Source organism: Tachysurus vachellii, chromosome 5 (genome assembly GCF_030014155.1).
Source record: "Tachysurus vachellii isolate PV-2020 chromosome 5, HZAU_Pvac_v1, whole genome shotgun sequence".
Lineage (NCBI taxonomy): Eukaryota > Metazoa > Chordata > Actinopteri > Siluriformes > Bagridae > Tachysurus > Tachysurus vachellii.
Window position 1 is genome coordinate 10,795,806 of NC_083464.1, and position 27,261 is coordinate 10,823,066.

General features: G+C 37.7%; 2 protein-coding genes across 5 annotated transcripts in view; one reads left to right on the forward strand and one right to left on the reverse strand.

The window, feature by feature from the left end:
• The window catches only part of scn5lab (sodium channel, voltage gated, type V-like, alpha b), a 118,285-nt gene extending 113,123 nt beyond the window's left edge, over positions 1 to 5,162 (forward strand). For all 3 annotated transcript variants that reach the window (XM_060869693.1, XM_060869694.1, XM_060869695.1), the window contains one exon: positions 240 to 5,162. In XM_060869693.1, the coding sequence (XP_060725676.1) occupies positions 240 to 1,465 (1,226 nt within the window). In that variant the 3' untranslated portion in view covers positions 1,466 to 5,162. The remainder of the gene's footprint in view (positions 1 to 239) is intronic.
• A 15,449-nt stretch (positions 5,163 to 20,611) lies between these two features.
• On the reverse strand, positions 20,612 to 27,032 carry LOC132845604 (nuclease EXOG, mitochondrial-like). 2 transcript variants are annotated; one of them, XM_060869697.1, is made up of 6 exons: positions 26,795 to 27,032; positions 25,753 to 25,902; positions 24,412 to 24,551; positions 24,103 to 24,134; positions 23,901 to 24,015; positions 20,612 to 21,274 (listed from the first exon to the last, which is right to left on the reverse strand). In XM_060869697.1, exons 1-6 carry the CDS (start codon positions 26,919 to 26,921, stop codon positions 20,831 to 20,833), a joined length of 1,008 nt encoding a protein of 335 aa, XP_060725680.1. In that variant the 5' UTR covers positions 26,922 to 27,032; the 3' UTR covers positions 20,612 to 20,830. The 2 variants fall into 2 exon arrangements, with proteins under 2 accessions (XP_060725680.1, XP_060725679.1); XM_060869696.1 differs by having other exon boundaries at positions 24,103 to 24,179.
• Positions 27,033 to 27,261: the final 229 nt, after the last annotated feature.

The window sequence follows — 27,261 nt, forward strand, 5'->3', positions numbered from 1 at the left end:
CAGATCAAGCTCAAAATATATGGCCATGGTTTAAGGAATGGTATTGTTAACAAAACTTGGTTAGGGTTTTTGGTTAAAGTTGGACAATTTAAGATGGCTTTGGGTTTGATTCATTTTTGTGGAGATAGGGGAGAAGTATATCTACATATAAAGCTATGTCTCATGCACATTAACAAATGTTTTTATTTCACATTTATTTGACCAATTTGCTGATTTTGTCTTTCCTTTCTTTTGTGTAGGTATCGTTCTCGCAGATATAATTGAAAAATACTTCGTTTCGCCGACACTTTTCCGAGTGATCCGTCTGGCCCGAATAGGACGTATACTTCGACTCATTCGGGGAGCCAAAGGAATCAGAACGTTATTATTTGCCTTAATGATGTCCTTACCTGCATTGTTCAATATTGGACTCCTGCTCTTCTTAGTCATGTTCATTTATGCCATCTTTGGAATGGCAAATTTTGCCTATGTGAAGAAACAAGGTGGAATTGATGACATGTTCAACTTTGAGACATTTGGCAACAGCATGATTTGCCTTTTCCAGATAACGACTTCAGCTGGCTGGGACAGCCTGCTCAGTCCCATTTTGAATAACTCCCCTGAAGAGTGTGACCCCTATGTGCCAAACATAGGTACCACTGTCAGGGGCAACTGTGGGAACCCCACAGTAGGCATTACGTTCTTTGTTACTTACATTATCATATCTTTTCTCATTGTGGTGAACATGTACATTGCCATTATCCTTGAGAACTTCAGTGTGGCCACAGAAGAGAGTACTGAGCCACTGAGCGAGGATGATTTTGAGATGTTCTATGAGGTTTGGGAGAAATTTGATCCCGAGGCCACGCAGTTTATTGAGTACGCTAAGCTTTCGGATTTTGCCGATTCGCTCTCCGAGCCACTGCGTATCGCTAAGCCTAATAAAATTAAGCTGATTTCTATGGACTTGCCCATGGTGAGCGGTGACAAGATTCACTGCCTGGACATCCTGTTTGCCTTTACCAAGCGTGTGCTGGGCGAATCAGATGAAATGGATGCTCTCAAGCAACAAATGGAAGAGAAGTTTATGATGGCAAATCCATCCAAAATCTCCTACGAGCCCATTACTACAACTTTACGACGGAAGCAAGAGGAGGTATCATCCATCGTTATTCAGAGGGCCTACAGAAGGCATTTACTCCGGAGACAGTTGAGGCAAGCCTCGTTCATATATCGACAGATCAATGTAGAAGGAGCTGCCAGCAGTGAGGATGACAGCCCACCAGAGAAGGAAGGACTCATAGCCTTCATGTTGAAGGAGAATTATGGACCTGAGACAGAGGCTTTGTCCTTGACCTCCTCACCGCCGTCTTATGACAGTGTGACAAGAGCCACTAGTGAGCTTTTCCAAGCTCTAATACCTGAGCCCAGGAACAGTGACCTGTGCAAACCTGACCCTGACAAAGACCGTGAAACATTTCTATAACATTAAGTATAAAATGCACTCACACACATTAATCTTCTTGTTACTTTGTTTTTTTTTTGTTTACAGATTGTAACATAGCTCAAACAACACTCTAAACTCTTGATACCTGGGACTGTGCATCAAGATTTCAAGGTTTTTGTAGGACAAGTTGATGTTTTTAATTCTCCTGTGTTTCACATTTTGTTTGAATATACAGGGGCAAAGTGTAGACAGCTCACATTAACTTTGCTTCAGTTTATATGCATGAGTGAGATTCTGCAGCAGCTAACTGCAGTTATATCACAGATGTACTAAATCATATATTAGATTAACGAAATACAATTTATCAACATTTACAAAGTATGCCTGACCATCTGAGTTTATTAAAAGGTCTTACTTAAATTGGTGTGATTTCCTTTTGACGATAGATTTCACACTACGTAGACGATGCAAGACATTAGAAATTCAGTCTTGTTATTGCTATCAATTACTCATATTACAAAAAAGAAAGAAAACAGTAAAACATTTGGATACAACCAAGCATGAAAATGACTTATGTCCAGTCCAGGTTGTGTCAGTAGCGATGAGAGGGGGAGCAAAACAAGTGGGAATATTTGCCAGTACTATGTTTTTGATAGGTTGTTAGGCTTATTTATTATTTTATTTTATTCATTTTTTTTCCCTCCACATTTTGCATTTATTTCTATAATGCAGTCTCTTACAAATAGCCTGGTCTGGTTACAGGATGCTATAATCAGGACTAGTAAAAGACAATCAAACATGACTCAGCAACGATCTTTTATGTACAACATCCATCTTCATCCACAGCTACCAAAAGACTGAACAGGCCTTCATTCAAAGTATCAAAACTACTGCACATGTAAACATTTTTGTGTATTTATTTTAACTGTGAGTATTTATTTTGCATGTTGGGAAATGCATCACTTAGAGATGTAATGGCCATTTTTTCTTTCTAAGGCTGAAAAGGAATTCTTATTTTGCACATAATGAGTTCAGCAATAATTTGCTACATTTCGATAAAATCTGAATATTGACTTTAGATGTATATTTGAATCCAGAAAAAAAAATGTCATTTATACTATATTGACCTTATGTCTAAGGGAAATCTCTTGCTGGCTCCATGACATATTCTTTTCCACAGAACGTTTGTTTTGTATCTCAGACTCACATGAAGAGATTAATCCACTTGTTTTTCAAGTCAGGTTAGCAAGTTTGTTGAAGGGCTGTTTTTGTAGCAATAGACCCCAAGTGTGCCTGGTAGAACTTAAATCCTGTTTTATTCCTCTTCACCGGTGCAAAAGACTCGCCATTAAAAGGCATGGTGAAGCTGTTTCATGTCTGAGGATTACGTCAATAACCATTTACATCCAATGTAATCCTATCATCTAGCCGAACTTATTGTAGACTTCAATCCATTTGAGATCATTTTGAGCACAAGACATAACTTTCATCAATTCAAATGTATAATACAAGCAACCCTCATTAACAACAAAAGAGCATGGAAAACAAAAGTGGCACAGACTCCCACTGTTAACCAATTTATACATAGATATTATTTAAAAAAAAAAAAAAACGTATTTAGATGTTCTGCCATAATGGGAACATTATTAGAATAAAGACAGCTACAGCTCTGCATGTATAAGAGTTGCAAATTTGTTTAGAAGAAAACAACAATAAGAATATATTTTAAAAGAAATGCAAAGGGCTTATAACTAAAATGAGATCACTGCAGATGAATAAGTGAAATGCAAGACATCTGGAATGTTTGCTGTTTGTCTTACAAGGATGACCGAACAATTGCTTCACCAACATCAGGGTGTGGCTTATTTGCTGGGATAATGTATATTTTGTGAGCCTCGAAAACAAATCGGATGATCCTGTTTTCCTCAGTAATCTAAGGAGGTACATATGGGGATTGCTTGCATTGTATAACTTTTTAAATAACATTATATTTACAAATGGTACCCATTACAGTGAATAAATGTTACACAAGATACATTGTTTTCACTTCCTGGAATGAATCAGCTATACAAGATCTTTAGATTAAATAATGTGTGGGATGAAGTTAATGTAGGTGCTGACGGCCTGTTCTCAGATCTCTACTGTTACACCAGAGCAGAAAAGATTATCATGATTCTTCACATACACACATGATGACAAAAGAGAGTACCTGGAATTCTTGTGGGAAAAAAAATTTTTTTTTTGCACAGGAGAGGAGCCATATATTACCCAGAAGGAGGCTGGGTGTATAAGCCTGTATAATGTGTGTGTCTAACAGCTGAGAAACTACAAGATAGTATAGGTGTAAGATGGTGTGTGTACTGTATACGTAAAGCGCTACATCTTGCTGGATGTACTAACCGCAGGTGGGTTGTAAGTGATGGAGGCAGACCAGATCGGTGTGGCGTTTAGACGAGGAGATCTCAGGCCTCCTTCTGTTGAGCATTTAGCATCACTCTCAAACTGCTCTTGTTTGGTTTTACAAAACCAAAGAGCCTATTCCGGTTACTTCAGCAAGAAGACGAGAGAAGGGCGACATGAACCAACTATGCTTGGAGGCGTAACTTTTATTTTTGTAATATTTAGTAAAATGCACGGTAAAACAGGGAGAGAAAAATGTATTTGGCTAAACTGCAAAATTAAATCCTAAGCACTCATACTGGAAAGGACAGTTTAAGCAAAACATACTTCTTTTTTAAATTTTGGATAACAATTGTTGGATGTCTCTGGCATTTCCGTTTATAACCTTCATAATAATTGCTAAAACATATACAGTATGCATGACAGGTTACAATAGAGTGTTCACTAAAACGCAACAGCTATAGTATGGATTTATTAAGTAGGATGGCATTTCTAACATTCTTTTTCCCCTTGAAAATATCGTTTCTGTTGTCCCCCCTCAAAGACATCCATTAGCACATGCACAAAGAATGTAACAAATGACACTTTCTACTTTCCATAATAATGCTTTAGTACCCAAGTTGATTGGAGATTCACAAAATATGTATTCAATCACCCACAAATAAAGCACAGGGAAACTTTTCTATCTGCTGTACATTTAAGATGCCAGTTTGTGAAATACAAGAGCAGAAACAGGAAATAAAAGGCATATTTTGTCTATGCTTTGCATATATATATGATGTATAAATATAAGTTATCTGAAAGTAGTGTATTTTATAAATAGTAGAATTTGCTAAACTTGTAGTTTTTATTTACATTTTTCATAAAAAAAGTTTAAAAAAAAATCAGTGATCAAATTCTGATGCTGCTTAAAGGGAGCTTGAACAGTGTGCGATGAAATAGTGAAAACTGATCTGGTATCAGGCTCCAGGGCTAAAAATTCAAGCTATAAGCCAGTATGGACGGATGATCAAAACAGAGCCAGAATCAGCATCTGGAGTCCTAAAGGTATATACTCGGAGGCTCTTTGAGGTTAAAACATAAGGCCTCAGTCGTGTGCCCCTCAAAAACATTTTTGTGCCTGTTAATTTATTTACGTATGTAAATTTATTTATTTCTTTTTTTACAATGTTAGAATGTGCATGCTGCAATATGACGACTTGTTTTCCAAAAAAAAGTTACACATTTGTAAATTTCAGTTGTGTGATGCCCCTTTTCCCCGACCGACTGTTTGTTAAAAAGAAAAGGAATTGCAAAGGAGATACTGTCGACTGTAGTCCTCGCAATCAGGACGTCTAGAGAGATCCACGGTTTTCTGAAAAGCATTGTGGCCAATTAGAATATGTATAATCTATAGTCAAATAAACAACAGGATTTATTGCCCTTGTGAGCATGTCTCTTTTATCCCATTCAACACCTATCATTCTATCATGCAGCTCGTATATATTAATGCTATTTTATACTGTTCATTAAGCACAATAACACAGCACATCTATTGAAGATGCAACACTTATGGCTGGTTTTAGGTAGTACTGTTTTTACTCCACTACTAATGGCATTGAAAAGCTAGTTCATCTGCCTGTTCCGACAGACTGTGAAGGCTGAGACAGTTGTCACATTAGCTCAGCGCATGTTGACATTGTGGAAGCCATCTACCCTAAAAGCCCTTATTCATCAGTTTCATTCTAGCGACTCCTTTTAAAATGAAGCCACACTGAACAATCCTCAAGGATAGGACACAAAAACACAGAACAAGAGTGTTCAAAGAAGTACAGCATGAAGAAAACCAATGCTTACAAACATGCCCCTGAAGCCAAAATTGGTGGTTTAATTTTGCACCTTTCCTATAGTTCAAATATTTTCCAATCTGAAAAAATATTATTATTATTTCTTTGTTTATATATGTACAATTCTTCATAATTACAATTACGTACAATTAAATGCTTTCTTGACCCATATATACAACATGGCGTGTGTGGTTTTCGCAGTGATCTACCCAATTATTATCTACCCCATTTCAGTTTTAGTCTCTCTTAGCTGTTATAATAAACTCCACTCTTATGGGAAGGTTTGCCACTAGATTTTGGAGTGTGGCTGTGTGCAAATTGTGTTCATTCAGCTAAAAGAGCATTAGTGAAATCTGCCACTGAAGTTCTGTGAGGAGGCCTGGTGTCCAGTCGGTGTTTCAGTTCATCCCAAAGGTACTCGCTGGAGATGAGCGCAGGACTCATTTGAGGTCTTCCACTCCAACCTTGACAAACCTTGTCTTCATGGACCTCACTTGCTTCACACTTTGTGGCAACTGTTTGGGTAAGATCTACATCTGGTTGTGATGGGCTTCTGTCCACATAATTTTGGACATATAGTGCCTATATTGTGTATGTATCCTAATCCCAAAAGGCAGGTCTTGATAACAAGCATGATTTGTCAGCATGTTGAGGAGTGTGTCTCTTCCAGTACACTATGCAGAAGAAAAGGTTCAAATGTATTAATTCCAAATAGTCTAAAATTAAATCACATTTATGTGAGAGGCAATTCTCTGAAGTGTTTAAACAACGTTCTGTAGGGCTCTTCACTGATGGAATATGCTTCTTCCCAAGATCTCTGTTCTGCCTTTATACAATGTCTGGGATTCTCCATCAATAATAGTAAGTAAAAGACTATTAAGACCCTTGTTAATTTCTTTGTTCTTCTCCATAGTAAGCTAGCTTGCTACGCTACTATCAAGTTTGTTACAATTTTTAAGCAGTTCATGGTATTTCAAACACTAATGGTTGTTGTGTACGTCAGTCAAGCTTTTCAACACAATCTCACGCCTCCTTAATGTTTCAGAAGGAAATCAAGATACAGCATCAAATCACAGCCATGAAGCCATTTATCATTTAACAGAGTGTATTTCAAAATCACTATATCAGTGTGACCTTTGTAACCCTACTGAAATGCTGAAGCCAATCTTTCTGGGAAGACATTTTCAATACTTACATGAACAGAAAGCCTTTCCAGAGAAATGGTTCAAAATGCCTCCTGAGTACTTAAAGCATGTCTGAAGGAACACAGAAAGTGTGTGGTTGTCTATAAACAAGGGTTCTGCATCAGTATTCTTTAATGCACAAACCATTTATTCAATAAAGACCTCTTACTGCAGGCAGAAGACTTTTTTGATTGATTACTTAATGGAACTTGTAACGATGTATTTACTCAGTACTGAAAGACTTCTTAATATTAATTTTTAATAATATTAATGGCAACTGAATAGCTGTAGACTACAGGATTATTACACCACACCGCTGGCTGAAAGCCTAGACTAATCCCTGTACACATTTTGTGTGGTGTACTGAAGGTTAAGGCAAGCATGATGTGAACTGTGCATTATGTGGCCAGAAATGTGTGGACACTTGACCATTACTCCCATATGCGTGTCTCCCGTTACTCCCGTATACACATGCGTATATATATATATATATATACACCACAGAGATTGAAGCACACAATTGTACAAGATGTGTTGTTATGCTACAGCAAGGTTGGAGTAGAATTACTTGAGTGTCCTGAACTCAACTCCACTGAGCATCTTTGGGATGAACTGAAACCCAGATTGCATGCCAGGCCTTTTTGTCCCACATCAGTGTCTGAACTGACTAATACCCTTGTAGAGGAATGAGCACAAATTCTCACAGCCAAGCTCCAAAATCTCTAGTGGAAATCCTTCCCAGAAGAGTGGAAGTTATTAGAACAGCATAGAGGATCAAAGAGCACGTGTGACGATCATGTGTCCAGAAACCTCTGTCCATTTAGTGTATCCCTTTGTATAGTGTATCACTTTGTAAAAAAAAAAAGGTTATTTACAGTGCTAAATTTATTATCGGCTACTGAAAGCTAAACGTGAACAAACACACAACATACCCAGTGCTGTCAGCTTTCCCCCTGTCAATGCTACACAACTGGAGCTATCATTTTACTTAGGAAACTCACACACATGCACACGCACATGCAAACAACTCAGATTAATTTTATATGGCAGGAGAGGTTAACAGAAGAGGCTAGGTCTTCCTAAATAATAATTGTGTGTGGGTGTTAAAGAGTGAGCGGCAGTGTGTACTAACAATACAGAATATTTGGTAAGGCATAACTGATCTACATGACAATTCCCAATTAAGATCTTGGCCTGCTTAAAGTATATATTTAATATGACGCCTGACTCACTGAATCGGTATTAAAAGCACTCTGTTATGATTGGTTATAATAATACCAACCTTTATTTATACACCAAAATCATTGTACTGTAGGTAAGGAACATTAATATATTTAGTACAAGGCATATTAAGGAAACAATCTACAATTATTAATACATTTGTTATGAAATCTATTTGCGGGTGCTATGATATCAAATAAATTATGGTTCAATGAGATCATAAATCATGGAAAAGATGATTTAATAAGATAAGAATAAGAAGTCACTTGGCCAATCAATAAAATAGTGTCTAGATTGTGCCAGGGATTAATGAAATCCAGAAAAAAAAAAGAGATTACATTGGATTAAAATGGGAAAAGTTAAGAAATTCCTTATGACTGGAAAAATATAATTAAAATACATACTGTTTCTACAGATTCCAAAAATTCCAGTTTTTCCATAGGAAAAATTAGGCAAACCCCAAAATATACACTATAATACAGTCAAAAGTATGTGTTAATTCCAAAACCATAAGCATTAACCTCAAACCGGTCACCTCTGCTGCTTCAACAGTCTCTACTCTTCCAGGAAGGCTGTCCACTTGATTTTTGGCACATGGTTGTGAGGATTTATGAGTGAGGTCAAGCAGCAATGTCAAGTGAGAAGGCCTGGTGCATAGTCAGTACTACAGTTTATCTTGAAGGTCTTCAGTGGGGTTGAGGTCAGGGTATGGGCCACTTCTACATCAATCATGACAAACCATGCCTTTAAGCACCAGGTTTTGTGCACAGAGGAACTGCCCTGCTGGAATAGGTTTGCTCTAGTGATGTGCCTGGTGTGGCTCCAGAAGGTTCCACCCAGCAAAGGATTGTACTTACCTCAGAGATGTGTGCACTAAGAAAACTAACCCATTTGTTGATATTTAAGAAGAAATATTTTAGTCGACCATTTGGAGAAATGGTTTAGTGGTCAAGATTGACTAGCCTGCCCTGCTATCGTGTATTTGCATGTATAGGAGGTTCATTACCATTTTATATAACCTTGAATGTTATTCAGTCTAATGTATTGTTCAGTCTACTCTAATTTCAAGAATGTTTGTGTACTTTTGTAAAGTTTTGAGTAATATTTGAGGCTTTGTATTTGCTGAATCCACCTTGTTGGTTATATCACGATCAGGACTGTAAGATGAAGCAGCTAGGTCCATCAAAAAAAATAAATCATACCCACAATCCAGTGCAAGAAAGTGGCTAGGAGGCAATGCCAAACATCCAAGTACAGCACAGAGCCATATTGCATAAGTGTTACTCAAGTCAGGTCATCTTGCAAGACTTGTAACAATTGCACTCGAGAGTAGTTAAAGCCTGGACAAACGACAAATAAATCTGCGTGATGACTGACTCACATGTCGGCACTTGTCTCCTCAAGAAAGTCACCCAAAGCACATATGCGTTTTTTTTGTTCCAAGACAGACACACACACTTCCCCGTGTGTCAACACTGCACTTGTATGACTCCTTAGAGAACCTTGGAAAGCTTGCCAGGTCAGTCAGAGCCTCCAGAGAGATGTGGTTTCTGCAAATGTGAACAAAACATCAGCCACTGTACGAGTCTCACATTTTCTAGATTTAAGATATTTTGCCAATTATCTTTGTTGTTGTTTTTTTTTTAACATTTACATCTACAAGTCTATTTTGGAATCATTGTACTAATATATTCACCACATATCTGCCCCCTTTATATCTTTCCCAGCTTATATTTCAAAATGTAACTGCCGCTAGACACCAGAACATCTTCTGCTCTGCAGAATTATACTCGTATAAAAAACAAATGAACCAAATAAATGAATAAAGTCTGCAATGACCTTTACTTTGTCAATGCAGAGTTAAATCAGTCTGCCACTTAAATGACACCACTGTATATATAACATAACAAGATATTGTAGTGAGCAGCATTGCATGATTTCACATATGCTGCAAATACAGATATGCTTACTTTAAATTCACATGCGTGTGTTTTGGTCTGGCTAGGGCACATCACACCAACTAGAAGTATTTTATATGAGATGATATCATTTGGCAAAGACTCTCTGAGAGGAAATCTCAAAGGAAGCATCCTTGGTGCACTCAGGGTTTTGCCTGGGGTTGATTATAACTGTGCAAAGCCCTATTGCAATAAGACCAAAGCAATGTTTCAGCAAGAGTTCTCCTTTCTGTGCAGAAAAATAACAGTACCAACTAGTATTAGCAGCTGTGGTTCAGGAGTGTTGGTAATGCAAAAACAAGCAGACTGTACTTTCTACTTGTTTAGTTTTTTCTTCTTTACCTTGCTTACTTCCTACCCTTTCCATTCCTGGTTGTTTGTAAGCGGATGAATATGGGCCCTGGAGTGTGTTGTTTGCTGTATGGGGTTACTATAACAGCAAAGTCCTGATGAGCTCCCTGGACAGTGCTCCAGGATGAGGATGAGTGTGTTCTCTCATTTGGGAGCAGTAACCCCACCCTCAAGAGGATAGCCTTCATGCATCATGCCTGCTGTATGTGTATACACACACTTAAGTGAGAAAATTTGTGAACCTCTTGAAATTATCTGGATAGCTGCCAGAATGACTCCTGACATATCTCATTTTTATACATTAAAAAAACACAAACACTAACAGATCATTTAAAATATTGAAAAATATTAAAGAAATAATGCAAACCCTGTTTTTATTTTCCTAAAGATCAAAATGATCACTAAATATAGCTCTATAATAAATAAAAATTATAAAATGTTTTTTTTTTTAAATCTTGACTTTTTAATCTGGGATTTTCACAATCAATTAAAAAGATGACACACACACAAAAAACAGCAGTAAATTCAGGCAGTTCTGCAGGTTGATAAAGAAAGGCTAGACTCGTTCCATCTGACAGGATCAACTAAGCACTCTGTAAAACCGAGGCGAGCAGAAAAGCATCTCAGAACACACAACATATCATACATTGAAGCAAACAGGCTACAACAGCATAAGACCAAATCATGTTGGTCTTCCAGGTAACAGGAATCTGAGGCTACAGTTGGCACTGGATCACACAGACTACATTTAAATTACATTTATGGCGTTTGGCCGACACTCTTATTCAGAGCCAATTGCATTATATCTCATTTTTTCATACAACTGAGCAGTTGGGATTAAGGGCCTTTTTCAAAGTTCAGAGGTGGCAGTTTGGTGGTTCTGGGATTTGAACCCACAACCTTCCAGTCAGCAGATGAATATCTAGACTGTTAAAATATTACTTTGTCTCTTTGAGCTATTTATTCTTCATAGAAAAGAGGGATATATATATATATATATATATATATATATATATATATATATATATATATATATATATATATATATATATATATATATATATATATATGTGTGTGTGTGTGTGTGTGTGTGTGTGTGTGTGTGTGTGTGTGTGTGTGTGTGTATATATATACATATATATAATTTGTTTGCTGTACTACTTACTTTCACTCCTCTCACACATCAAACCAGTGCAGAAGGCAGTCTGCTGCTTCAGGGTTTTATTAGTAACAAATACAGCCCATGACTTCACAAGATTACACCAGTAAAGAGAACAATAGATCAAATAATTGTTGTGAGGAAAAAAATGTGTGTGCACAGCAAAAGAATTTAGGGAATGGCAATATTCCCTTTCATTTTTCACAAATGTCCTAGATAGAGACAGGGACAACTTTTCCTCCACTGGGTGTGTTATTCCCTCAGCAACATCTGTGTTCACAAAATGAAAGTTTTGCTTTCAAAACTTTACTGTGAAGAACTTAACCACCAAAAGATGAATAACAGGTGACATGAATTACTAAATGTTTTAGATATAAAGCATTTATATCATTTAGATATAAAGATAAATTAAAATCAAACCACTTCTGATTATATATATATATATATTCATTAAAGCTAAGATACTAATTACTTAACAACCTAATCTCATATACAATGAGCAGAAGATATTTATATTATTCATATAACTATATTATAAAGTAAAATAAAAGAAACAATTATTCTTTAACTTTCTGTACACATTAATTTAAATTAATTCTTATACATTTTCAAGTGGAAGTTTAAGTATCATACATAGCAGACACCTCAAATTCCCTGTAAACTCCAAGCATGGGTCTAGACATTTATGCTTAATTCTTATTATTTGTACCATGGTTAAAGAAGGTTTCTTTTTCCTTTGTTGTTTTATTAAAGGCAAATCTCTTTTAGTTGATTTGCTTAACATTTACACTGATGATATGAGAAAAATTATTATTTATTGCAAGAAAATAAAACCTAGCAAGTAATTTTAACAAATATGAGGTGTCACAGAGACCTTAGTCTAATCCCTTTAGTCGTTGACTGACATGGTGAAGATTACAGAAGGCACATAAGAAAAAGTGTGTTGACCTTCATAAATGAAGCAGAAGAAAACAAACAAGTATTCATTTTGAAATGCCCAACTGAACTCTTACAAAAATAATTAAGAAATTTAAAACAACCAGAGCTCTAATAAGCCTGCATGAAAAAGTCAAGAAGTGTATTTTGCCCTAGGGTACAATAAGAAAAGATGATTAGACAGGCAAGATTTCTCCTAGTATTATAGTTGGAGATTTGTAGATGATATTGGTGTTTTCAAGTCACCAAAAGTCTTCAAAAGCAGTTAGCAGGATGCAGCAGGAGTTTCAGTGCATCCTAAAAGTGTTCATTGGGTTTGATGTCAGTGCTCCGTTCAAGCCACTGTTCTTCCACTCGAACCTTAACAAGTCATGTCCAAAGGAAGCCTTTTCTTTTCATCAATCTGCAAAGTGCCTGTTCAGTAGACACTGGAATTAAAAGTGGCTTTGACATAAAATAAAGGATGGGCATAAAGAATAGAAAGTCTAATCCATACTGTTAAGAGAGGTGGAGGATCTTGAAATGTTGTGGAGCATTTACTCCAAATGCTCTACATGGATGACGTAGCATAGTGGTTAAGGAATGGGATTACAGATTGTGAGTTTGAATCCTAAATCTACCAAGCTGCCACTGCTGGGCCCCTGAGCATGGCCCTTAACCCTCAATTGCTCAGTTGTATAAAATGAGATCAAAATGTAAGATGCTCTGGATAAAGGTGTCTGCCAAATACCGTAAATGTAAGCGTTTTTATGAAAAACGCACTACTGTTGCTAAGCAGCTACAACTGGGTCATAGTTGGATTTTCAAGGAGGACAAAAATACAAAACTTCCACAAAAACACCTGCATGTTCAAAAATTATTTAATGACAACAAGGGCAAGTTTTTGTTGACATGCCCAGTCATTTTCAGAGTGAGATCGTTTCCAAAGGCATCAATAATTATGGATCTGACTGTCCAATCCAAATCCAGTCTATATACATTTAAGGGCTTTGATAACAGATGTGTTATGAACCATGCATTACCAATTTCTTACACAAACCACAATATTGTCTTTTTTGTGTTGTTGCTGATAAATTACACATCTGACATTGAAATAGGGACCAATTTATCATGCTGAGGTTAAGAAACAACATTTGTACTGAAGGAAAAAAAACCCTGGCAGACTAAGAATACCTGTGAGCATCTTCAGGGTGATCTTCACAATTGACAGCACAAAATACCGAGGCCCCTTTGCTCTTGTTTGTTTGAAAAATCCCTGAATACTACAAGTTTAACACATAACTCACAAAACTGTGTAAGCACCCTAGCCAAGGAGGGAGAAAACGGGGATAGGCCCCGAGAGACTGTCTCCTGAGAAGAAAGATTGATTCCCAAATGGCTTTCTGCACCCCACAGAAGTGCAGTACAGAGTGTAACATAAGAATTGCTACACTTCACATCATGTATTCTAATCCAATAATAGGTATGAACGTGCAATCCACTTTTCCATTAAATAGTCATGCGGTCTTCACCACACACAAATGTAGCTTATGGTTGTGCAACATGTTCACATTTTTACATCTCATTCAAATCGCAATTAAATGAACGTTCCATATTCAGGAAACCTGCAAAACCTATTCAGATTATTATATCTTTAAATATACATTGAAATATCGAACTCCAAAACTAAAACAACCAAAGCAGTGATGAAGGCCAACAGCTCTGCTGCAGAGGAGACTCAGAGAGAGCAACAACAACCAACAAAAGCCAATCAGACAAGAGAATACACGCACTTCCTTTTTCTCAGTCGCATCAAAGCAAGTTCCTTTGAGGATGTAAACTGTCCCCAAGGATGCCTGAAGTCAGCAGCCTTTTTTCCATCTCATGTCATCTAGGACAGTAACCTTAGACTAATTCAACAAGGCAGCTTGTGAAGAGATGGCTCTGGGATTCTCACTGCTCCGTGAACACACCTTCACAAAGTCAGTCAAAAGTTAAATATCCTGACCAATGCATTTTACGGCCATCTTATATTACAAGAGGAAACTACACTGGACAGTAAAATCATAAACATTTAACCAATTAATCACACCTGACCTTACTTATAGCCTTTCTTAAAAAATAAATAAAGTAATTTGACTAATGAAAAATTTGTCATTACTATATTATTTTACAACAAATATTAAAAACATTACTACTTAGTATTATTAACTTTTTTATTATTATATATCTGCCAACAACATCTGCAAATAGAATAGCTTGATAAATCTCCAGAAATATAATAAATAATCTTACATTCTTTTGATAATTTCATAAACAATTTTAATTTATTCAGGAAAAAACATATATAAACAGACAGAGAGGGACGGACAGATGGAAGGATGGATGGATTAATGAATGGATGGATGGAAGGATGGATATACATCCTGGTTCATTTTTCAAACAGTGAAAGCTTGAAAAAACCCTAAAAATATCCCATAATATGGCTGCATCCATTGTTTTAAAAGTATTTGTTATTTCAGAGTGTTTCAGCAAAGCCACAGAGCCACAGTGACTTATTAAGGTAGCTATATCTCCATCTGCTGGATCTAACAGTACTTTAAAGAATACTGTCTGATTATTAGTGTAGCTCAAAGGCAGGTCCTGTGAGTACTACGCAATATAGTTTCAAAATATATTGCAATATATATATATATATATATATATATATATATATATATATATATATATATATATATATATATATATTTATTTATTTTATATTGAGTAGACAAAATCTGTATTTTCTCTTGCCTGTATTAAAGCTTTTGACCCCAGGGACAGAGTTACAAGCCATTGTTGCTTAGAAACCGTCATTTTATGAGGCACATGACATTGAGGAACCTGAATATAAATGAACACTGATGAGGAAACGCAAAGTCATTGGGCTTATTAATGGTCTAAATATTTAACTACAAAATGCAAAAAGACAAGAGCAGCTTTCCAGGGCCAAGTACAGTACACATTTGTTTTAGTGGTTGGATCCCAATAGCACTTTATAAAGTCTATTAACATGTCTCGGTTTCTAATGAAATAAAACTCAAATAGCAAAAGATAATACTTGAATGGGATTTTATCAGCATTTGTATTTCTATTATATTATCAGCATATTATGTCTGTTTCGGTCAGTAGAATGCAATTTGTGTGTGTGTATGCTCTGCTTTTAACACTATCGTCCCATCACTCCTCCAGCCCAAACTAACCCAGCTCTCCGTGCCCTCCTCTGTCTGTCAGTGGATCACCAGCTTTCTGACAGACAGGCAGCAGCTAGTGCGACTGGGGAAACTCAATTCCAGCACCCGCACCATCAGCACTGACACCTCTCAGGGTTGTGTACTCTCCCCACTGCTCTTCTCCCTGTACACAAATAACTGCAACTCTAATGACCCCTCTGTCAAGCTCCTGAAGTTTGCAGACGACACCACACTGATCGTCCTCATCCAGGACGGTGATGAGTCTGCCTACAGACTGGAGGTTGAATGGCTGGCTGTCTGGTGCAGTCTCAACAACCTGGAGCTGAACACGCTCAAGACAGTGGAGATGATCGTGGACTTCAGGAGAAACCCCCCTGCTCTCCCCCCACTCACCATCATGGACAGCATTGTTACAGCAGTGGAGTCATTCCGATTCCTAGGAACCACAATCTCCCAGGACCTGAAGTGGGACATTCACATAGACTCCATTGCGAAAAAGGCCCAGCAGAGGTTGTACTTCCTTCACCAGCTGAGGAAGTTCAACCTGCCACAGGATCTGCTGAAACAGTTCTACACTGCCATCATTGAATCCATCCTCTGCACCTCAATTACCGTTGGGGTCAGCTCAGCTACCAAATCTGCCCTCAGAAAACGACAGAGGGCAGTCCGGACTGCTGAGCGAACCATTGGCACAACTCTCCCCACTCTCCAAGATCAGTACTTCTCCAGAGTGAGCAAAAGGGCAAAGACAATCACTCTGGACCCCTCACATCCAGCACACTCCCCCTTTGAACTGTTGCCATCTGGTGAACTCTACAGAGCCCTGAGCACCAGAACGACCAGACATAGGAACAGTTTCCTCCCTCAGGCAATCCATCTGATGAACATTTAACATACACGGAACGCACACTATTCTCACACACTATATACAGTACTTAAAACATATAAACGTTCAATTGAACATTTCACACTTGTACATTTGTACATACAAATTGCCTATATTGTATATTTAATTTGCTCATTTCACACCTGTACATTTGTACATACAATTTGTCTATATTGTATATGTCATTCTGTTACACTGTGGAGCTTCTGTCACTATAACAAATTCCTCGCATGGCAATAAAGCTCTTTCTGATTCCAATTATATATATATATATATATATATATATATATATAGGGGGGCACGGTGGCTTAGTGGTTAGCACGTTTGCCTCACACCTCCAGGGTTGGGGGTTCGATTCCCGCCTCCACCTTGTGTGTGTGGAGTTTGCATGTTCTCTCCGTGCCTCGGGGGTTTCCTCCAGGTACTCCGGTTTCCTCCCCCGGTCCAAAGACATGCATGGTAGGTTGATTGGCATCTCTGGAAAATTGTCCGTAGTGTGTGATTGCGTGAGTGAATGAGAGTGTGTGTGTGCCCTGTGATGGGTTGGCACTCTGTCCAGGGTGTATCCTGCCTTGATGCCCGATGACGCCTGAGATAGGCACAGGCTCCCCGTGACCCGAGGTAGTTCGGATAAGCGGTAGAAGATGAATGAATGAATGAATGATATATATATATATATATATATATATATATATATATATATATATATATATATATATATATATATATATATTTTTTTTTTTTTTTTTCCTTTATTCCCAGACTTTCTAAATAAACTTTTACTCTTCATGTACACATATCCGGGCTTTAGGGAGTTGGGGTCAGAGCACAGGGCCAGCCATGATACAGTGAAAGCGGGGGTTGAGGGCCTTGCTCAGGGGCCCAACAGCTTGGCAGTTCTGGGGCTTGAATCCTACAACTGAGAGACTGTATGTAAGAGCCACCACTGCCTCTTACTTACACATATGTGTAAGGGGCAGTGGTGGCTCAAGCAGTTATATATAAATACATTTTATAAATAATTTATATCAATTTCTAATTAAGTAAATTTTGAGGACCAAAAGTTTATTTGGAAAGTCTGGGAATAAAAATCAAAAGTAAAAAATATGTAACTTGGGTTTACTTTCTGGAGAGGTGTATTTCCATAGGTGAACTACAGAAATACACCTCCTTTAAAAAGTTGTCATTGAGAGGGGAAAAACATATCTTGCAAAAAATTGCAATGTTTGCAAACTTGTGACCTGCTTGCAAGACAAAATGCTCAGCGCTTGATTACTGCCTCGAAGCACACTGTGCATGGAGATCCATACCTGTCTTTCTGACAGCTTAATAAATGTCAACAGTTTATTTTGTGACTTTCCTTTTGTGCATGTTCCCAGTTCTTAGCCAGGTACAGTTTAACAAAGGCGCCTTATCATCAGGCATGATAATTCCTTCCTTCCTTGATTTATAGCACTAGAAGAATACGCACCTGGTGAACTGAACATCTGCCGAATGCCCATCGGTGACTTACAAACACTTCCTCGGAGACACCATACTCATTAGCAGTCAGAGAGAAAGTCACAGAGTCGATTCAGAACAGTGGGCTTTGACATTTATATCGTAGGATACTGTTACTATTAACAACTGTACTACATAAAGGTGACTTATTTAGTTTCTTAAAAATATTTTCAGAGGAGAAAAGAATTTCTTTGCAGAAGTTGCAATGTTGGCAAAGAAACTTCTGAATGTGACTTGCTTGCAAAAAAAATTGCTCAGTGCTTGATCACTGTCTCAGAGCTAAAACAAGCTGAGGCAGCACAGCCCGTGGAGAAATCACAGGAGAAACCAGGAAAATAGTACACCGTAATCACGGCAACTGTAGTTCTCTCTCAGTGACGGCTTAACAGATGCCTGTGGTTAGCATGTCAACTTTTTTAATGTGTGTAATACAATAACGATACATTTGTTTCTGAGCTAAAACATAGATTTACATACGCAAAGCAAATTCAAACAAATATATTTATGGCTCTCTTGTTCATTAACCAACTTGGCACCAAGTGACATAAATAAAACAACTAAATTGTGAAATTAACTGCAAACGTAGAACAACTGTGTAGGGGATGTAAGTTGAAAGCCTTAAAATTTGACATGACACGGTGTAGTGTTTTTTAAAAACAGTTTTTTCCAACCTTCAGTCTAGACGTCAACGTGTCTGTCGTCGTTATTACGGCTTCTGACTGAGCATGAGTTTAAATTGAGTGAGAATTACTTTTCTGACTTTTATGTGCTCACAAGCTCTAGGAAAAAGGCCATAAATGTATTGTTAGTATTGTTTGCATTTAAATCACCATGTCCTTTAAAAAATGTGCAATTAAATACAAATGTACCCAGGCATGGTTCAGAGTAATGCACCTCTAAACATGGATCAAACCAACATCTCTGAACCCCAGCAAAGATTTAAATCCAATCTGTTTCAAAAACACGTCAAAAATAGTATACAGTACTATTTTGACATGAATAAGAGACAAACTTACATTAATTAATTGAATACACTGTAATGCACGTGTATCATGCACTGCTACGTGTGTAACACCGTTCAACACATTTTTTGTGAACCTGTTTATTTCGAGCTCTGATACATTTCTTTACACAATCCCACCAGACACCAAGTCAAATAAGACCAGTCTACAACACATGCTTTGTTGTTGCTGTAGGTCTTAAATTTGTTTGTTCCCAAGGTAGCAGATGGGTGTTTTTGTGTATCCCAACTAGCTCAGAGCACAAGGTCAGCCGTTGTACATTCCCACTGGAACAGTTCATTAAACCAAGACTGGCTTTCTGGCAATCCTAGAATTCACAATTGCTCAGACCAGGGCAGTTAAACGATCTCCTCTCAAGGGAGATACAAATGAAATAACAGGGTGACCACCATAGCAGAGGACATACAGCACATGTGTGGTGGTCATATTCAAATGTTAGAACGATCACCTGAATTATTGTACATACTCTTAATAAACATGAGCACAGATGAGTTTTGGTTGAAATCCTAAATCGAGGATGTTCCTGGTAAATAAAGGGAGTATGATGCAGATTAGATAGGAATATTGCAGAAAATCTAATTACAGCAGGGAACCTGCCTGCTTTAATAATATAATGCACTCAAATTTGTTTATGTAATACAAATAATGAATAATTTAGTTTTACAAAAAAAAAGGATTGGTGACACCTGACTAATCACAGCCATATGCGTGTTTTTAACATCCCATAATGTTATGCTTTAGTTCTCCTTTGCTGGTATAATAACCTACTCTTCTTGGAAAGCTTTCAGTTAGATTTTGGAGTGTGGATTCGGAGATTTGTGTTCAAGAGCATTAGTGAGGTCAGGCACTGTGGTCTGTGTTCCAGTTCATTTCAATGGCTTTTATTGGGCATGAGGACAGGGCTCTGTAGGACACTGGAGTTCTTCTACATCAGGCTTCGCAAACCACGTCTTCATGGAGCTCGCTTTGTGCACAGGGGCAATTGAGTGTTTCCACCCTTGTGAAAACACTTAGGGAAAGAACCACATATGGGTGTGATGGCCAGGTGTCCACATACTTTTTGCCATTTAGTGTATATACGCTTTGAGCTACAAAACAGTATAATTGCTGTTAACACATATCAAGTTTCAAGGGAAATGTTCCCCATGCATCAACAATATTTTGAAAGCCACGGAAATAGAACTTGTCATTTATTTTATATTTTCTGTTGATGACAGCCAAACTGGGCACGTTTTGTTAAAAAGTAGGAGAGGGAGAGAAAAGGGAGAGAGGGAGAGCAGGTTTTGCTTTCAGTCACTATCACAAAACCTTAACAGCTGACCTACTTCTGCTTTTCCTCTGCAATATGAAAACACCAAATGCTGCTAATATATATGTATATATGTATGTACAAGTGCTCAAAAAACAATGTTTAAATATTTCTGTTAAGTAAGTTATCAAATGTGTAGTGAGACAAAACAACTGACCACTTGGTACACACTAGAAGAAAACAAGTTAAAATCACAAATGAAACAGACAAATGAGGCAGAGTGAATGTTTGTTTCGAACAGATTTATCAATATTCCCTGAGAACATGGTTAAATTTGAATATTTTGATTTCTTTGTTTGCTCTTAAGATGTAACACGTTTACAACATGGTTAAAATGAGAGCCTTAAATCACACTGTCCATTAATACTGAAAAAAAAAAACACAATAAGAAATACTTTAGCTTTGGACCAAAACACAGCAGTTCAAAAATGTTGTTATCTTCATTTGACCTGTGGGCTTTCCTTTTCTAGGAGTTCTTGCGTCTTTTCAAAGTGCACTTTAGTCAAGTATTCATCTGGAGCAATACCGGCTTCCTTAAGCTCCGCCATTATCTTCTCCAGCTTCGCCAAAGATTTGACCCCCCTCACCTTACGGCCGCTAACGTAGAGCGTAAAACGCTTAAAGTCGATGAGCTCACAGGAGTCCAGCAGGCAAAGGCTCTTCACACTCTGGCTCTTGTCCAGTTGAGGGAAGAAGGTCAAGCCTGACATTCTCTCCAGCTCTGTGAGGCTCACCTGGAACTCCTTCAGCTGATGTTCAAAACCGATCGGCGCGTTCGGCACTACAAAGGCACCGAGAGCCAGCACGTCAGGTGAATGCTCTTTCCTCACCAGGATCACTTTGTAAAGATGAGTGGGAACGGCAACGTCGTCTTTTCCGATTAGCTGATGTCATGAATCATGTGTGGAACATTAAGAACAGATTAAATCAGACTTCACTTAATAAACGTGGACTACATTTATTAAGAATAAACAGAAAGAGTAAGCGTTGCACTCACACTTATACAAACCACAAGATGTCTTCACTGCACATCAAATATAATGTGTATAATACATATGTAATAATAGTAATCCAGTAAAGGAAGTCTAACATATTCTCCACAATTGCCCATGAGAAATGCACCGGCACAACCACTTCATCACACAGTGGCACCTGGAAAATAAGCAACGTATCTAAGCTACAGTCTCTCCTAAGGCCCGAGTGTGCAGAGATCAAGGTAACATGGCTCCTGTCGCTGCCAATTTATGATACACACTGGCCCTGGGGGTAGCTGTCGATGTCAATTTAGACCAAACAGAAAGCTAACTCTTTCCCAGGCCAGCTGGAGCTCCTCACATGTCTCACATCGAGCCGAGGACACACAAGTTTACATCCCCACTTTACAGCCAGATCAAGAACAAAACTTACCTTCTGTAAATAACACTTTAGAGACGTCATTATGTCACGCCTAAGCAAGATACTTATTTTTAATTATTATAAAGACATTCATTCTTCCACAATCTGCATCCGTTGAGTCAAACTTTCAAGTTGATGTGATGTGATGTGAAATAACACTTCATTCTGCCTTCTTGTAGAATGAACACTAAGTTTGTAAATTAACGTGTTTACTTTTTACTTTATGCATTTATGTACTTTACATATTTTAGACACTTACTTAAATGCTGCTACCTAGAAACAAGTGAATCCAGGGATCTATGCATCATATCTAACCACGTAACACTTACTGTGGAATACATTTAAGCTTTATCGTGTTTTTTTTTTGGGGCAGTAAGAAGCTACTGTTATGCACACTGCCTTAAAAATAAGCAGCCGAACAACCCTGTAACATCCTCGTCCATCCAGTCTGCTCACAGACATCTGCTACAGGTATTTATTTATTCACTTTGTGCTGCTGTAAAGAGTCAGTCTCAAAGTTTTTCCTGGACTGTGCCATGCATCTGAGATTTAAGTCCCTGCATAACCAAGCCCCTATTTATTTATCGGAATTATTACATCCTTACTCTCCTTCCAGAAGCCTAAGGTCAGGCAACCAGAACCTCCTCACTGTTCCCTTTTCAAGACTTAAGCGTAGAGGGGATCAAGATTTTTCAGTGATTGGGCCACAGTTTTGGAATGATTTGCCCATAGAGTTAAGATTTGCACCCTCTTTTTCCATTTTTAAGTCCCTTTTAAAAACTTATCTGTTTTCCTTGACATATCCATAGTTTTCCCCTTAATTTTATTTCTTCTTATTGTTCTTTAATTGCTCTTATTATTGCTTGTTTTAGCGTGTATTATTATATTGTTTAATTCTATTTTGCTTTCATTATCTCTTGTCTTAGTATAATTTTTTTCTGTGTATTTTTACTAACACTCTTATTGTACAGCACTTTGGTCAGTCCTATGGCTGTTTTAAATGTGCTATATAAATAAAGTGAACTTGAACTTGATTTATGCTACAACCTCAGGTATGCTTTACGAAGACAATACACAACTTTATGTTGGGGAAGAAATAATGCGGAAATGCCTTCAGTAAAATATATGAAGTGTCATTATGAAAGCACCGAGAAATACACAAGTGTGCTGCTGACATCTACTGGTCATGTGCTGTATTGTGACTCTAATCATTACACTCTAATAAATATCAGCAAAAAGAGACAGGGCAAGAAAAAGAAAAAAAAAACACCACTAAGATACATGTACTGTATGTGGCTCCTTTGTGTTCATTTTATAATTCAACCTGCCAATATTATCCAGAGGATTTAAAATGAGCAATGTTATTGCAGCTTTACATCACCAGTAGATATAGCAAATGTGTTAATACACAATACACAACATATGTCCTACACTACAAATGAGTAGCCCTATTTTCTGTAATGATAAAATATTAAAATATTACGTAGACGCTAAAGAGTTAGAGACCTGTCTACAAATTAAAGAAGCTAACAGACGTTCATCGCGGTTAGAATTTCATCATTGTTATAGAACGATAAAAAGGAATTGTGTATTTAATTCAATGAAGACGTAAAGTTGAACACTTGAATTGACTTAAATTCCAAGGTAGGATGTTCACCACTAATTTACCCAACTGACTAATTACATTCTATCGCACACTGATGAACGTTAACTGTTAACGTCCAATCAGCTGCTTCTTACTATGCAGTTGAAAAGAAACAGAGTGACGCTTGTTAAATCACCTTGTTAAATCTTTTAGTCTTTGCTGCATGAAGGATGTTGTGTGTATTGCAATACTGACAATATCTGTTATTTACCAAATTGTAAAGTATCTTAATCTTTTTATCATATGATCCAACTATGTAGAATATTGACTTATACACTGACTTTGTTAACTTTGTGGAGAACATCCCAATCCCATTGGGTTTGACAGACACCATAACGACTTGAATGACTACATCCTGTTTACTGAGCACTATTTTTTTATAATGACAAAAACAACAAAAAGTTCATTTTCGAATGTATTTACTTTTCCAGAGCTTACCTTCAGAAGACACCAAGTTCATGCTCATGTACCTGATAAGAGACGATTTTCTTCTTGTCCTCACTTGTTTGTGGAAGAGTAAGCGGCCCTGAAATCACCCACACGTCTCTGAACCTCTCTGTCAGCTCTCTGCAATACATCTCCAACCTTAAAACAAAACATATCCGTTATTACGGGTACGTAAGGTTGCTCAGATTAATCTTTATCTAGCTATAATCAGATTTTGCTTGTTACCTGTTCCAGAAACCGGCGTTGTTTTTATAATTCTGTGGGACGACATTAGACAGATAGAACGTCTCCGCCATTGATTGCTGTTCAAAAATAAACAAGTTGAAACTGACATGACCAAGCACAAGCTATATTTCTAAGGCTTTGTATTATGAAATAGTGACCATTGATTGAATAATACTGAAGAGTATATTTTCATGTATATTTCATTGAGGCATTTATTCCCTGGTTGTAAAGGAAATAGATAATCTGATTTAGGCTGATTTATTTAACAATCAATGAGATAACAGCTTAGGAGAATAAATGTTGCTTTGCCTCTGAAAATTTATTGTCGCCAGCTGGTGCCATGTGTCCTCGAGACCAGCCGCTGCCAAGGTAGTCTTCATTGTGTGCTGTGAACAGCTCTGGGATGTCAGGGTCTGGCTTGAATTTGCAGTGCTTTCTGTCCGCTTTTCCTAGGAAATTACAACAATCAAAAGTTGATGTACATGCCTGAAATGCTGCCAAAGCTTCCCAGCGTATCCACATGGTCATAAAGAGGACGAGTCACTAGATAATTTATACGTCCAAAGATTTGTGGACACCAGGCCATCACACCCATGTGTACAGAATGTCTTTGTGTGCTGTAGCAATTACAATATAACTTCCAAGAGGCTCAAACATGTTCACACTTGACAATGCCCCTGTGCACAAAGCAAGCTCCGTGGACTGTCATGGTTGGTGTGGATGAATTCACAGAGCCCTGACAACAACCCCACTGAACACATTTGGGATAAACTGGAGCACTGACTGCACCCGTTTGGCTCTTCACCCAACATCAGTGTCTGACCATGCTAAAGCTCTTCTGGCTGAATGAACGCAAAACCCTCCCAGAAGAGTGGAAGTCATTAAAAAATCTAGAAAGTGATGTTCAAAAAGCATAATACGGGTGTGTTGTTCAGGTGTCCACAAATATTTGGCAATATATTGTATTTCTACATATTAGGACCAACGAAAAATAGATATAAACTGTGTATGTATACGCAACTAGTTATCAATACATAAGCTATAATCATTTAGTCATTTCTGAGCTCTCACTGCTTGCATGACATTAAACAAAAGTTTGTTTATCTTGTTATGATATGAAATGATGTGAAAACAAACCAAACAGCAAATTAATCAAAGCTTGAGATCGAGACTCGACTCAACTATATACCTACTGTATACAAGATCTACGTTCTTTGGCACAGATTGTATTTCCACAGCAATATAGCTTTGTCTGTTGGTTCATACTGCACCTCACAGATCAGTTTTCATTTTAAGTCTAATAAAGTCTGTTTTGGTGTCACTGCTGTGGTGGTGGAAATTTTTGTTTGTTTTTTTTTTTGCTGTGTGTTTGCCAGAACAAAGCATGAACACACACTCACATTGAACAATGTGAAAGACTTCACTATGGATTAGGTTTTACAAAAGTATAGTCACGGTTCTGAATGCATTTGGTGCAAACTTCGCACTTTCTTTTCATCTTCATTTATTTTCATTTTTGTTAATGTTGTTCATTCGGGTATTTATCTGACTCAAATGAATCGTGGCTTGATGTCGGTCAAAAACGGTTGAATTTCATAAAGTGATCTACGTAGGCAAAAAAGAACAAAATTAAGGAACACTACAAGTTACCAAGTAGTTTTTCTTCAGACAGGTGTTCAGCCACCCATCTTGGTGTTCTTCGGCTCTGATCATACGACAAGATGTGGTTGGTATAGTATCTGGTGTCACCACCATCCACAGGGAGCCCATAGAGCTGAATGAGTCTCTGCGTTGAACTCTCTGAGGAGAGAAAAACACACACACGGTTTATTGACCAGGGAAGATCTCAAAAACGTGTATGGCACACATGAAAAACGCTATCAGGTGTATTTGACTTTGAAGTAGTGTCTTCTCTACACTACTGCATAAGTGACCTGCATAGTGCCCTGTTTGCCCTCTCAGAAGCTGAGTGTGAATGCTATGCGAATCAATTTCTGCCTTGAAAATTTAAAATATAATTGAAATATTTTAGCTACGAATTACAGATTTATAATCACGTAATTCTGACTTCAGGCCATTTTAATTTACCGTCTTAATTCTGTCTTTATTTCTTACAATTTATGAGGTTCAGCTCCATTTGGATTCCTGAAGATTTCAGACATTCAAAGAGAAGAAGCCAGCTACATGCCAGCTACATGTGGTCTCTGAGGACAACAAAATCCTCATCAATACACAATTACAGGACTGTATATGACAGTAGAAAGGACATTTTTCCTAACACCACTCTACAGTGTTTATAATCATTTATAATCATATAGTGTCACCCAAATGAGGATGGGATCCCTTTTGAGTCTGGTTCCTCTCAAGGTTTCTTCCTTTTCCATCTAAAGGGAGTTTTTGGCCTCAGGCTTGCTCATTAGTAATAAACACATACACACTCACACACACACACACACACACACACACACACTCACTCTCACACACACACACACACACACACACTCTCTCACACACACACACACACACACACACAGACACACACTCTCAGACACAGACACAGACACACACACACACACACTCTCTCACTCACACACACACGCACGCACGCACTCTTACTCACACACACACACACTTTCTTATAGATTATAAATGAACAATAGCAGCTGAGTAACAAGACTATAACACTTTGTACCTTTCTTTTGCGTGGACTCTTCAGGATGAAGATACAGTTTAACTGCTACCACGCATGCGCCAGTGCTAACAGTAGCTCCACAAACAAAACCACCAAAAAATCGCACAAATTTAAAACCTGAAGCCATTTTTTTCCAACTATTATTTGAAATTTATCTCTGGCTTCTTAGTGAGCAAAGTGAATCCAAAGTTTGGGTGAAAGCGACTGCTGTATTCAAGAAAGAGAAGTCAATTGAATTCCTCACAGCGCCATCTTGTGGCCAGAAAATAAAAATACACGTACCAGGTCACGTGTCACACACGTGTGAGTGTCACGTGTCACACACGTGTGAGTGTCACGTGTCACACACATATTTTTTTAGGTACAGTATGTTTGGCATAGATATCTATACACTAGATGTCGCATTGGGGTCCTAAAAATGCGTCAAAACCGCCGCCATCTTTGTACGGTGCTCCTTTACCTCAAAT